At 33.2% G+C, this 15,700-nt stretch overlaps 1 protein-coding gene across 1 annotated transcript; it reads left to right on the top strand.

The window, feature by feature from the left end:
* Positions 1–12,794: 12,794 nt before the first annotated feature.
* Positions 12,795–15,145, top strand: LOC120204793 (protein expanded-like). The gene is made up of 6 exons (XM_039204810.1): positions 12,795–12,798; positions 13,312–13,702; positions 13,961–14,080; positions 14,434–14,741; positions 14,825–15,078; positions 15,109–15,145. The coding sequence occupies exons 1-5, from the start codon at positions 12,795–12,797 to the stop codon at positions 15,007–15,009; spliced, it is 1,008 nt and encodes a 335-aa protein (XP_039060741.1). The 3' UTR covers positions 15,010–15,078; positions 15,109–15,145.
* Positions 15,146–15,700: the final 555 nt, after the last annotated feature.

The raw sequence follows: 15,700 nt of genomic DNA on the forward strand, positions 1-15,700 counted from the left end.
TATTGAGTTGAATCGAATCAAATTTCCTTTATAAACAAAAATAAAATCTTATTTTTTTTCTTTGTATTTATAATGCCACCTTATATTATCGAAATTATTCGGGTCAAACCTATTCGATCCTAGGATATTTAGGCCAAAACCATTGGAGCTCATACCTTTCTATTTTTTTTTTGCCCTTTAGTTTAAAGGTTTTGTCTTGATTAATCTGGCCCGATCCGGGTCGCACACATGGCTTTGGTGGGTAAGTCCCCAACGGGATATTCTGCATACACAAGGACTCGAACCTAAGATCTTGCTTAAACGATATCAAACTGCTTACCACTTGAACCAATCCCGTTAGTACTTTTCCATTTTCTTTTAAGTTAGGGAGAACTACAATTATGCTTTAGAATTAGTTGATATTGAATAAAAAGTAAATAAACAATGAGCATGCAATGGACTAGTTTGAAGGGAATTTAAATGAATAAAGAGAATTTCCTCTAATGTGGTCCTTTTCTTAGTGGTCCAACTATAGATTTTTGCACTTAATTTAGAAACCAATTTTTTAATGTTATCTGAATGAAGCGAAAAATATATTAGGGTAAATTACGTACCTAAACTATCAATTTTATTTTGTTTTAGTACTTAAACTTTCAAAATTTTCAAAATCATATCAAAAGTTTAGTTTTTGTTTCATTTTAGTACCTCGTTAAAAAATTTAATTTTATGTTTTGAAAAAAATGAAAGTTTAGGTACTAAAACGGACCAAAACTGATAGTTTAGGTACTAAACGCATTAAGTTTTTAACGACAGAGTACTAAAACGAAACAAAAACTAAACGTTAGGTATGATTTTGAAAAATTAAAAATTTAGGTACTAAACGGGCCAAAACTAATAGTTTAGGTACTAAATATGTAGTTTACCAAAAGAATTAATATTGAATATTTAAGTGATACAAATTTTGAATTTAATCCCTCGATAATATATTTTGAAATGTTAGAAAATGATTTTTGATTGAAAATGCAAAAATAAATTTTTTAATCACTAGCTTTTCAAATATCATAAAATGATCCTTAAACTTTCAAAATAGTTACAAAATGATGATTAAAATTTCTCAGACTGTTCGTATAAATTATTTTTCAGTATTGAGATATCTATCAAATACTAAATAAGAAAACTGTTTACGATAAAAGTTTTGCAAACCTACATGTATATAAATAACAAAATTGGGTTTGCTTCATTAAACTATGCATTTTTAATAATGAATTGAATTGTGTTTTGCATTTTTTAGTGAAAAAAAATCCATCTTTAAATTATTTGAGCATTGAATCATTCAATATAAGAGATATTACATGCCATATCCTTGGTATATAGTTTTTAAATTCTTATAAAATAAATGGTAAAGTACATAAGAGGTTATTGAATTACGCTCAAATGATCGTTTTGATAATTAAACTTTCAAAAATTATGAAATAATTATTAAATTTTATTGAGTTATTACAAAGTGATCATTGAGATGTTATGATGATCATAAAAGTTTGATAAATTTAATAATTATTTTATAATAGTTCAATAAATTTAAGGCAAAATGCATCAGATGTCCTTGTACTTTTGAAAAAAACCAATGTGGCCCTCGTATCATTTTTCTCTCAATTTGGCCCTCCAACTCATAAAACGAACCCAATGTGACCCTTTGACCAACATTTTCCATCGTTGATCGTTACGGTACTGATGTGACGATCGACAGTGTTGTGTGGCAGTCCACCTGCCATGTTTGAGTTCCCAATTTAGCCTATATGCCATTTCATCTGCCATGTTGTCAACCGCTGTGGACTACCACATCAACACTGTGGACAACCACATCAACACTTTGAACTACCACATCAACACGTAATGGTCAACGACAAAAAAAGTTGGTCAAAGGGCCACATTGAGTTTATTTTCTAAGTTGGAGGGCGACATTGAGATAAAAAATTAATATGATGGTCACATTGGTTTTTTTAAAGTACCTGACATCTGATGCATTTTTACCTAAATTTAATGATCATTTTGTAACAGTTCAATAAATTTAATGTTCATTTTGTAACTTTTAAAAAAAAATTAATGATCATTTTATAACTTTTAAAAGTTTAGTGATCAAAACGTTCATTTGAGTATAGTTCAACTACTTCCGAATTATTTTACCCAAAAATAAATAATAACAAAATTATGTCATGTCCCTTGCTAAATTTAGTAAATAGAGGACAAGAGAATGTAGCATGACAATGTCTGAAACACAAAGAACAACCTCCCCAACACCATAGAAATGGCGACAAACATGAACTATGGGCTATTATGGATGGTCTATCTATAGCTTGGGATAAAGGCTTTCGGTGTGTTGAGGTGGAAATCAATAGTAAGGAAGCTCTGTGCATTATGTCGTCCCCGGAGCATCCCAATGACGTGACCCTTGTCCGGCGAACTCGAGCACTTCTCAAGCTCCATGGTAATGCTTCATTGTGTTATATCCACCGGGATGGAAATGTGGTCGCTGATTCGTTCACAAAATTCGACTTGTCCTCAACGCTGGGCTTGGAGGTTCTGTGTATTCTCCCGCTGGGTATCCAAGGTCCGCTAGACATGGATATCGTAAAAGATATGTTAATTAAGAGAAAGATATAAACAAGGAAAAAGAAAATGAAGAAAATCAACCCAGTTTTTATGTATGAAATCATAAGATTATCTAACATGTTCTTTGACCACTTAAGATATAAACGAATTCTCTTCATTGTCCTTTTATCACCCTATTAATTTAGATTATCCTAAAATCACTTTAAAACTCACGAAACTCAACCCCAAGCCCAAGATTTCATAAAAATCTTAAACCAATTGGATCTATAATATCCATCATGTGACCGGTGTGAATCAAGATATATAACTCGTTCTCTCATTCTCCATCCCTCCACTATTGAGATTTGAAAGAAGATGCTTCATCTTCGATAAAAAAAAAGTAAATTGCACCGTTCCTCATTGAACTTTACTCTTTCTCTCTCTTCTATTTTACTCATTGTACTTTCAATTTCTTTTTCATTTGCTCATTGAATTTTATAGATTGAATCATTTTGCTCGCTCCGTCGTTAACTCTCTAACGTTGTGATGACGTGTCATTTTTATTTTTATTTAATATAAAATAATTGAAAATATAAAGGGTATATTACACCGTTCCTCATTGAACTTTACTCTCTCTCCTATTTTTCTCACCCAACTATAAAGAAAATGATTCGAAACGACGTTGTTTTGGTGTATATTTGAGTTTTTCAGAACGACGTCATACTGATGCTTATGTCATGTCATAACACCGTTAAAAAGTTAACGGCAGAGTGAGCAAAATGATTCAATTTGTAAAGTTCAATGAGCAAATTAGAAAAATTGATAGTACGGTGAGTAAAATAGAAGAGATCGTAGAGTTAAGTGAGGAACGATGTTATTTACCAATAAAAAAATCTAAAATCATGGGGTTTTCACACAAAAATGAAGGAAGGTTAGGATAATTTCATAATTTCTGAAAGAAAAATATTTAGTCATAACGTCGTTAAATAGAAGGGATTAAAATAAGAGTAAATTGAAAGTGCAGTGAGTGAATTAAATTTATAAAACTTTTATAACCAAAATAGAAACGAAAAGAAAATTGAGTGATAGAATTTATAATTTACTCTATTATAAAGTGAGATCAGAAAGAGAACATTTAAATTTTATTTGACCATTGATTGGACTTAGTTATTAAAGTGAGTGTTGTTCTCTTTGGCACAAGTGTTTGCATCTATGAGTGTGTACGATGCTAATGATTAAAAAAGATTTTGAATATATACTATTTTGTAACCACCCTACACAATTAAAAGAAAAAACTTTAAGGGTTAACTATATGATTGATCACTTATGTTAGTGTTTTGTCCACTTTTCCTCACTGATTTAAAAAAAAAACCAAAAATGCGGTCACTTCATTTTTATTTATTAAGATGTGGTTATCACGAGTTAACTATCATTGAATATTTTGGTATAATCACATATTTGGTCCCTATTATTTACATATTCTCTCAACTTAGTCCTACTTCTAAGAAATTAAAACAAATTTATTAAAAGTATGACTTAATTGAGAGAATATGTAAATAATAGAAACTTAATGCGTGATTATACAAATATACTACGCCACATAGTTTGTTAACTGTTAGCGGCAATTGGTAACCATATCTTAATTAAATAAAAACGAAAGTGATCATATCTTAATTAAATAAAAATGAAAGTGACCCTATATTATATTTTTTGAAATCAGTAAAGAAAAATGAATAAAACACAAATATAATTGATCAATCGTGTAGTTAAGCGAAACTTTAAATCTTATCAGGTTGGCCATTATTGTTTTTGGGATCTTCCGTTCAATCGACAAGAAACAGCTTCCTCGTCCATATAGGGCGTTAGAAAAAAAAATTCCCTAACCTTAGGGCTCTCACCAAATTATTTCATGAACTGGGGTGTTTTCTACAGTTTCAAGGGAAAGACGCATGGATTACCATGCAATTTTTTTTTCATGCCATGCGTCTTCAACTTTGTAGAGCAAAAAAAAATGGTTGGTGGGGGTGACGACATGCAACAATCTTGAGATCTTCTCCAAATTACTGTTTCAAACACCCTAATCTGAAAAATAATTGCTTGAGTGGACTATTTGAAAAATTCTTTTTTTCAAACACAATATTCCAACCATTTCGCCATTACGTAAATACATCTGTACTATTTTGATTGAAAAGTATATTCTAGGATTGTTGGAAGGTGAAAACATAAACAAAGAGATGGGGGAGAAACCATTAACATTTGTCATTGAAAGCCCCTGTACTTGTAAATTTCGAGTAGTTAAACCCCTTTACTTTCTTGCTGAAATGGCCCTAACATTTGGGCAGACCTTCATTCTCCAAATTTATTGCCCCCCTTTATCATATAGGCCCCAAGGGCCAAATTCCAACACACAATATAAGCATACCTAAACAACTCCAACCCCTTCCTCTTATTTGAGGATAAATATTCGAATTAGGGATGGGCATCTAACCCAAACCCGACGGGTTCCGACCCGATCGGGTCGGATTTTTTTTTAAAAACAATCGGATTCGGGTCGGGTTCGGGTTTAGGGTAAAAAAAATCCGACCCGACCCGACCCGGGAAAAATATATAATTTTACCTTATATATTTAGGAATAATTACAATAATATCCCTCTATATATTATTTTTTTCAATTTAGTCACTGTTTTTATTGAATAAAAATAATTTTTTTATTATTTCGGGTCGGGTCGGGTCGGGTTTTTTAAACTATCTATCGGGTCGGGTCGGGTCGGGTGAAAAACTAATTTTGTCGGGTCGGGTCGGGTCACGGGTGGAGGTTCCCTTCTTCTCGGGTCGGGTGGACCAAAAACCCGACCCATGCCCATCCCTAATTCGAATTGAGTTGCATTGAAAAAAAATATTCGAGTTTCTGTTCAAATTTATATATAATTATTTATAATATTATGATATTAATTAATTCTAATTTAAACAAGTCTTTTTAACCATAACAATGCTTTTTGATAAATCAAATATTATCTAAAATTATATATTTATAATGATATTTTTTTAGAAGGAATTTTGAGGACAAAACATTGGAGTATAAAGGAGTCAATGAATTGAGAGGAAGAAAGAATTTGCAAAGAGTTGTAGCTACAGGTCCAAATTGAACAAAACACAAAATTGAAGGATTAAATTTCAAAAAGTTATTTTCAAAAGAGAAATTGAAATTGCACAAGTATTCTATAGTGGTTGATGAACATGTGATTCAAATTTGATAAGAAATGCATTTAAAACTAATAAGAGATTGAAGAAAAAAAATCATCAACCGAATCACAAAACAATCCAATTATTTAGTTAAAGATAGAAACAATGTAGTTTTGAATTTTATACATCAAATGTAACTCGACTCGAAATCTAAATAAAAAACTTAAATTGACCTGAATAATTTGAAATTAAAATAAATCAATTTTTTCTACTAGATTTGTTTCATCCTTTTTATCAACATACATACATATTAAACTAAACATTATAGAAAATATATTTGAACGTGTTTAAACAAATTACATTTTTATGTAACTTAGACATTGTATTATATATAATATATAACACTGTGCATTACATGAGAAAAAGAAAGGTTATGAACAGGATTGGTTCAAATGATATACAGTTTAATAAGAATTAAGTAAGTTTCGAGTTCGAGTCTTTGTGTAAATAAAAAATCCCTGCTACATGAGAAAAAGAAATGTTACGAACGGGTTGGTTCAAGTGATAAACAATTTAATATGACCTAAGCAAGTTTCGAATTCGAGCCTTTGTGTATATATAAAATCATTGCTTGGATACTTACCCACCAAACCAGGTGTGCAACTGCAACCAAACTCGATCCGAATTAATCAAGACAAAGCCTTAGGAACCGGAAGGACCAAAAAAAATTATATTTACTATTATTCAACCTTGAAGCTTAATATTGAACTAATATTACAAGTTCTTCCAAAGTTTTTTTTTAATGCCTAAAAGCCAGCCTAAGAAGTCATAACCCAAGAAGAGAAGGGATGACAATTGTTTAGAATCTTTAGTTTAAGAGGCTCAAGGTACTAAGAGACTTGGTGGTTTGCAATGTAGGAAGAGAGTGCACATACTTGCAGTTAGGGCAAGCAGGGGATGATTTGGAGAGGATGACAAGAAGATGGCAATTCAAGCATGGCAAAGCCACCATGTTGGTGGTGGTGAAAGATTGTTGTCGGTGCTTTTCGTTGGAGCCTTCAAACGAGATCGAAGAACCGTCTAAATGTACCGAGCTATCGGAGCTTGTCGGCGAGATGTTGAGCTCAAGGTCTAGTTTCTGATCTCTTGGCCAATCCCATGTCCTCTTCATGGTTTTCCTGTTCACGTAGTACATTCTACCCGACTGCAAGAAAAACATAATCCCACCCCAGAGTTTCAAACCATTAGTTGAGTTCGACCATGTCATATATCCTTCAAATGACACATGCATACCCTGTATGTATGTATGTATGTGCCTGCATGTGACAAGTTAGAACATTGAGAAAAATGAACTAAAAATGAAAGATTTCAGGGGGAAGAAAAGAACATACTTCAAGATCAAGACATTGTTCCCAGTCTAATGGCAGAGGTTCTTTAACATGGAGATCAACACTGGTTTGAAACTGATCTGAGAAAAGCTTCCTTTTCTTTGAAGGAAAATTGAACCCGTCATGATGATGATGATGATCATGATGGACCGAAACTGCGTGTTTGATCAGCTGAGACACATTTGTTTGAAGCCAAAGACAACTCTGTAAGTTCCATTTCAAAAATCTCTAGGAAAATCATCAAACAGATAATAGGCAATGAAGGGGAGACTGCAGGAGGAGGCGGAGATTGAAATACTTGAAGAAGGGTTCATCAAACACCATTAAAAGGAGGGCAGGGCAAGCATTAAAAGTGGCAAGTAGATACCACTTTAATGCACCCAAATCCTGCTTCACTGCTTACAATGCCTGTTTAACATTTAAGATGGAACTAAACATGCCAATCTCAAAATCCAAAACGACCTCTTTAAATTGTTGAAAGTTGTTCATAAGTTCCTCCAATTCCCCTCCTTTCTTTAACTCGAAGTTTCTTAACTTTGCACAAACGAAGCGACCTGAGTGATTAAAAGATGATTGTCATTCCTTGAGGTTTTAGGTTCGAATGTCTACACAGATGCTTGAACATTTATTGATGATTGAATCTTTCTAACAAATGCTATCTTATAGTCACTTCAATTAATAAAAAGGGTAAATTACACTTTTAGTACCTAAAAATCAGTTTTGATTAATTTTAGTACCTAAATTTTCAACAATAAAAAAATCAAAACTTAACGTTAAATTTTGAACAGAGATACTAAAATTTTGAACGAGGATATACTAAAATGAAACAAAAACTAAACTTTAGGTATGGTTATAAAAAAAATAAATGTTTAGATACTAAAGCGGACCAAAATTAATAATTTAGGTACTAAGCGCATTAAATTTTTAACGGTGGATACTAAAATTATAGAAATGCCATTTAATAATAAATGTGATATGAGGTGTGGTGTCAACTGATTAAACACTTGTTAAATTTAACGATAAAGATCCGTCAGAGGGGGTGAATTGATGAAATTATAATATAGAAAGTTGAAATTTTCATATATTTTAGATATATTGTTTATTTTTCTATTGATAATATATTTTCGCTTTCTAAAATTTTATAAATCCGTCTCTAACATAAAATTATATCCGTCTCTTATTTATTGTATAAATTATGTATAATTCTATAGAATGATGTGACATCATCTAGTTCATTACAATGTGAATAAATCAAACATTAATCATATATATATAAACATTAAAAATAGAGCAAGGCTAATTTATTGTATAAACTAATTGAATTAATTAGCAACATTAAAAGAAAATAATAAGCATTTAATAGAAATAGATAGCCCATTAAATGGCACAAGCTCTAATATAAATTCAATGAGTTAGTGATCAAATGCTTTAAACATTTTTGTTTTACGGTATAATATGATTACAAGATAATATTTATGTTCGGTTTTTAAATTTAAATAAATTTATATATTTTACTAATAAAATTGTTCAAACTCGGATTACTTAGATAAGAAAATGATTCTAACTCTCTTATTGATTCTAAGTGAATGAATCATTTTTTTTGGTACACAAAAAGTTTAGGTCAGGGGTGGCTCCCAGGGCATACCTAAGACTCAATTGAGATTTACATAGGACTTTACAGATTACCCACCAAAAGTGACGGTGGTGGGATTCGAATGAATCATTTATTTATATTGTTATTATTATTTACTTTTAGCATTGAAAAATGATAAAATGATTTAATATTTATTCTCATTTTATATTGTACTACTAGTGATAATCACATGAGATCAAATGATAACATTTGTAGTAATAATTTAATGGTTTAATATAATATTTCTTCAGTTAAAAAAGTCATCTTTATATCTGATGCAACAACTTCTAAATTATTTCAAAACATTATTTGATAGGAAGGATTATAAAATAAAATTATTCTAATTTATGTGATAATTTTGATTCACATTATTTAGACGATTGACTATAGTTAACTTTAAACGAAAATAAAATTTTAAATACAAGTATTAAATAAAGAGCTCATTCAAATCTGATATGAAAATACAAACTAAGTCAAATACTAACATTCAACTATTCTTACATGACAAACTCAGTTATATATATATTTTTAAATATTTTCTTAATAAAACTTAAAAAAAATTAGTATACTTGCAAAAAATTCAATTTGATCTTCAATTTTAAATGTTAAAGATTTATTGATTCGATTAATTTAAACTAAAACTTTTAACATCGAATTTAGGATTTACCAATATATTGTCATATAATATTTCTGAATTATATGTAATAAAGACAACACCGACTATTATGATGACAAAGAACGACGATGGTTGACCCGAACCGAAACTAACCTAAATTGACCCGAAAATCTAAAAGTTGACACGAACCGAAACAAATCTAAATTGACCCGAACCGAAACCAACCGATCTGATATTGACCCGACCCAAAACCAACCAATCTGACAATAACCCAAACCGGAAGCCAACCATTCTGATTTTGATCCGACCCGAAAATCAATTGATTAGATTTTGGCCCAAACCAATACCCGAACCATATCTGATCCGAACCGAACCAAATCTAAACCAAATATAGTATGACTTGAAATGATCCGATTCGAAATGACCCGATCCAAATGATCCAATTGCCACCTCTAGTAGGTATGGATGGGCATGGGTCGAGCTGAGTTAGATTTTCGGTCCACCCGAACCGACCCGAAAATTATAAATCCTCCACCTGAACTGGACCCCAAAAATATACACCTTCCACCCGACTAAAGCCGATCCATTTTTTGAGATAAAATCCAAACCCAACTCGACTCGAAATAATATAATTATTAGAAACTATTATTTTTATTCAATAAAAATAGAGATTTAATTGAAAGAAAATGTATATAGTGGTATTATTACAATTATCCCTAAATATATAAGGTAAAATTATAAATTTTTTAGGTCAGGTCGGATCGGGTATTTTTAACCATAAACCTAACCCGAACATAACCTTAAAAAACTTATCCGACCAGATCCGAACCCAATTTTCTTTTAAAAAAGCATGACCCGATCGGATCGGGTCGAGTGGAAACCCATTGGGTACGGCTCCCATGCCATCCCTAGGGGTAGGTGAATCGGTTGAACAAGTTATTACTAAGAAATGCAGCAAATTTTATGTGTTGCTGGTCGATGCATTAATTCATTACATTGATTGATCCAAAACCTTAATGTTGTGAAGTAAATGAGGGAAACCAGAAAACAGGCTCCATCACCTGCATTTGTACAATTTAGGGTTTCAACTACTTTGTCATGCATTTAACAAGATGAAAAATACTTCTCACACTTTAAGTTCCATAATTATTTTTACGGACTAAGCGGTAGATAAAATTTTATCCTCTTTTTAAAAGATATGTCCGATAAAATTTAAAATATCATTATTTATAAGGGTAAAGTGCATAAATGGTCCCTCGACTATAGGGTATTGCTTTATTAAGTCCCTTGACTATTAAAAATTACAAAACAGTCTTCCGACTATAGAATGTTGCTTTATTAAGTCGTGGACTATTAAAAGTTACAAAATGGTCACATGACTATTCATTATGTTCCAAACTTGTCATTTTCCGTTAAAAAATTGACAGTTGTCTAAGTTGAACGTTAACATAATGACTGGGATATGATAGTCGTTTGAGATTCTAGGATAAGATTTTATCATATTACAGTCAGAAATGTTAACTTTAAACTCAGAATATCATCAATTTTTAATCGAAAATGACGAATTTGGAACATAGTGAATAGTTGGGTGACCATTTGGTAACTTTTAATAGTCGAATGGCTCAACAAAGCAACACTATTTAGTCGAAAGACCATTTTATAACTTTTAATAGTCGAGAGACTTAATAAGCAGTACCCTATAGTCGAGGACCATTTGTGTACTTAACCCTATTTATAAATCTAATAATTTTTTTTTATTAATTTGGGGTAAGTACAAGGCAGTATTTGTTCAAACATAACTATCAACCTTTCAACATTGAACGCCCACACCCCTGACATCTATGGTGCTCAAACTCGGGTCCTCAAAAAATAACAATTCATTTACCACTGGAGCCACTTGGTTCGTGCAAATCTAATAATCTTCCTTTTCTTTTTAATGTCCTTTTTTTAGAGCTTGGGACATGATAGAAGAAAGTTTAAAGAAAGAGATGTACAAAGGTTGAAAGGGACAATTTAGCATTGGTTTTGAAAAATGTTGTGGAAAATTATTTTTGAAAAAAAAATAGATTTAAGATTTTAACATTTGACATTGTTATTAGAAAAATACTTTTTCAAAAGATAAAATATTTATTTTATACATGATATTATAAAGTAAAATAAGTTAATTAAGGTGATGTTCATATTTATTGTCATTATAGCCCCGGATAATACTCTCTCGAAAATTTTCGGTATAATGGTAATTTAGGTCCTTGATAATTTAAATATTAGTTAAATAAGATTTTTGTCCATCTTATTTTTTGGATTTAAATGGTTAATAAACCCTTGTTCTTTTGATGTAAATTAATTTAGTATCTCTTAATGCTTGATACTAATTATATACCCGATTATGCCATGTGAGTGTTGGGTTTGAGTCTATAACTATGGGCTACTATGACATATATCATTTATTTCATTAAGATTAAAACTAAGGATGCAATGGGTCGGGTTAGGGTCGGGTTAGGGTCGGTTTTTGGTCGACCCGACCCGAAAATATACATCCTCCACCTGAACTCGATCCGAAAAATATATACCTTCCACCCGACTCGAATCCGACCCGACCTGACCCAATATAAAATAAGGACTTAATTTAAAATTAAAAAAAATAAGGAGATTACATTTTTATCCTCGGGTCGGGTCAGGTCGGAGTTTTTTCACCCTCCACCTGAACCAGACCTCACTTCACCCCTTAAAAAACCTGACCCGACCCGACCCGAACCCTATTTTAAAAAAAAAATGACCCTATCTGATCGGATTGAAACCTGTCGAATTCAGATTAAATTGCCGTCTTTAATTAAAACCTGCATTTTAATCAATCAAATGGGTACATATAGGGACCTAAAAAATGTGACCTAAGAATATGATTACCGTTTGGACCTTCTGTCGTATTGTGATAGATGCAATTGGGTATTAGGAATTGTATGTTATTGGGTTCATGGTTTTAGCTGCTGGAACCATTCTTCATGCGATTGAAATTTTTTATTTTTGTAATAATGTGAAAGTGTCCTAGTGTGTAAGAAAGGTTTACGATTTTGTGGTGTTTTGTACCGGACATAAGCTCTGTATACTCTTTTTCCTCGTCTAGGATTAGGGAGGTTTTCCAACGAAATCGGAGCATATGACTCCATCCTATATCTCCTTGAAATAAACACATGTAGACATTTGAGAAAGGAAATCGGTAAAGTAAACTCGAATCCAACTTAAATTTAAACTCATAAAAATTTAAACCCGAAAAAACTCAAAACTCGATTTATTCAAATATAAAAATATCAGTAAAAGCAAAAACTCAAAATAATTCGATCTGAACCTATCTGAACTCATCCGATTGCCACATCTATTTGTTTTCATCTTTACCCTAAAAATATGAGGAATGGGTATTAGTATTGGGGTATTAATTAAATGCTTCCCCAACTTGTACTCCATGAGTACACGATATATATAGGACATACCTTTTAATGAGCGGGTAACAACAATGATTCCCTTCTCAATTTGGGTGTTTGCTTCAAATTCAAGCCACGAAAACGGTTAGACTTTGATTCAAAATTTAAATTCGGTTCGAGTATGATTATCGTTTGGGAATGATTATAAAAGTGCTTTTGATCCAAAAATCCAATTGAAATGTAAAAACAATCTCAAACACTTTATTTTTGATCAAAAAGTCACGTTTGAAAAGAATTTATTGACTCAAACCAATAAGCTGAAAAACCCGATGCTTTTGTGTTTGAAAAGCTCGTTGAAAAAACTCGTTTGGAAAATCATTCCCAAACTATTAATCTTGAACTCAAATGAATAATTAGAGTTGTTGATGACTATAAATAAAAAACATGCTTCGGTTGATTATTTTTTTCTAGCAAAAGAGTAATTTTCAATTATTGCACATGGTGCAGGAGCGGTCGTGGAAGTGACTTGCAAAGCTGGAGAAAAGGAGATCACGGTGTATGATAAGACCAGAAATAATGGTAAGTTCAGCGCCCAAGTTCGTGGGTTCGATTATGAAAAATATGGGGCCGAGGCTTGCACGGCCAAGCTCCATGCCCCACCCAAGGGTTCACCATGCAACATAGCCACGAGCCTACACATAGCCAACAAGGGTGCCAAGCTCAAGGTTAGGTCAAAGGACAAGTACGAGGTTGTGCTCAAGGCCAAGCCATTTGCTTATGCTCCAAAGAAACCATACAAGGAATGTGAGAAGCCTATGCCTAAGCCTCCCACTCCTAACTACTACACTTCTCCACCACCACCGTCTCATCCTTACAAGCCACCACCGTATTATTACAAGTCTCCACCGCCACCTTCACCAGCTTACGTCTATAAGTCACCACCCCCACCAACTCCCACTTATGTCTACAAGTCACCTCCTCCATCATCTCCTACTTATGTCTATAAGTCACCACCACCACCAACTCCCACATATGTCTACAAATCACCACCTCCTCTGAAATACTATTAAAAGTCTCCAACACCACCGAAACACGTTGAGAATCCTCCATAATACTACAAGTCACCTCCTCCACCGTCACCTACCTTTGTTTATAAGTCACCACCACCACCAACTCCCACCTATGTCTACAAGTCACCACCTCCTCCCCATATTACTACAAGTCTCCACCACCACCATCCCCCACCTATGTTTACAAGTCACCTCCTCCTCCACCACACTACTACAAGTCTCCACCACCACCAGTCTACTCTCTACCACCACCATATTACTACAAGTCTCCACCACCACCTTCTTCATCACCACCTTCACCGTACTACTACAAGTCTCCACCACCACCAAAGCATGTAGAGCAACCCCCATACTACTACAAGTCTCCTCCACCATACTATTACAAATCACCCCCACCCCCACCGCCACCACCTTCCCTCCTCCACCATACTACTACAAGTCCCCACGACCACCACCAAAACACGAAGAACAACCCCTATATTATTATAAATCACCTCCTCCACTAGTTCACTCTTCACACACGTCACCTCCTCCACTGGTTCACTCTCCACCACCACCCTACTACTACAAGTCTCCACCACCACCAGTTCACTCTCCACCACTCCCATACTACTACAAGTCCCCTTCTCCACTGTCTCCATCTCCTCCTCCACCATACTACTACAAATCTCTCCCACCACCAGTCCACTCTTCACCACTACCATATTATTACAAATCGACACCCTCATCTCCATAACCCCCACCCCATACTACTACAAGTCCCCTCCTCCACCTTCTCCATCTCCTCCACCTCCAGTTTACACTTACGCTTCTCCCCCACCTCCGACTCCCTACTAGATCCCAAAAGATCAACCACGCAATGTTCATGTAAGTAACATTTTAATTCAACCAGTAGTCAGTTATAAATTATCATTTCCTATTCTAAATCGTTTTCAACGTTGAAACTTCAGGTTCTAGTTTCACCAAAAGAATAAACGAAGGTGCCAAGAAGTGGAGATTTGGACATCAAGAAAATTCCTTTTCAAGTCCATGGAATAAGGGTCTAAGCACAGCATTTGGGAGATACAATTTTGATAATTCAGGCCTAAATAAAGACAACTACTTCTCTGGCAGCCATGCTCTTAATTTATTCTAGTTTGCATAAGAAGAAAGTGAAGGTGAATTTTAATTATTGGTTTTTGTTTTAATTTATTTGTGTATACGGATTGAGCTTTCCTGTCTGTTGTGGGAATGCATTTGGTATTTAATGGATAAATTGTTGTTTCTACGTGCACTATGAGGGTTAACGATGAAGGATTATATTTATGTCCCAAATTTCAATCAAAACGACGCCGGATTTAATAAAACAAAAATATTCATTAACAAAATGAAATCTTTGTCAAGGGGAATTTGCTTTCAAGTTTTAACTACTTGGGGTAAGATGTAGTATGGGATAAGATCTCCATTATAACAATTGCTTACCTAAAAGAATATTTGAGGCATATCCTAATGTTTTATTATTTTAACCCTATAAAAATTAGGATAAAGTATTTTATTCCAGGGTAAAGCAGACAAATATTTCCTCGATTATAGGATACTATTTTATTAAGTCCCTCAATTATTTAAGGTTATAAAATGGTCCTTTGACTATAGAATATTGTTTTGTTAAGTCTCTCGACTATTAAAACTTACAAAAGGATCACTCGACTATTCATTATGTTCCAAACTCGTCATTTTCCATTAAAAACTTGGGGGTTGTCTAAGCTGGACCTTAACACGAGGAATGAGATAGGATAGTCATTTGAGATTCTGGAATAAACTTTTATCATATCATAGTCAGTAGATTA

This window comes from Hibiscus syriacus, unplaced genomic scaffold, assembly GCF_006381635.1.
Source record: "Hibiscus syriacus cultivar Baekdansim isolate YM2019G1 unplaced genomic scaffold, ASM638163v2 tig00011718_pilon, whole genome shotgun sequence".
Classification (NCBI taxonomy): Eukaryota; Viridiplantae; Streptophyta; class Magnoliopsida; order Malvales; family Malvaceae; genus Hibiscus; species Hibiscus syriacus.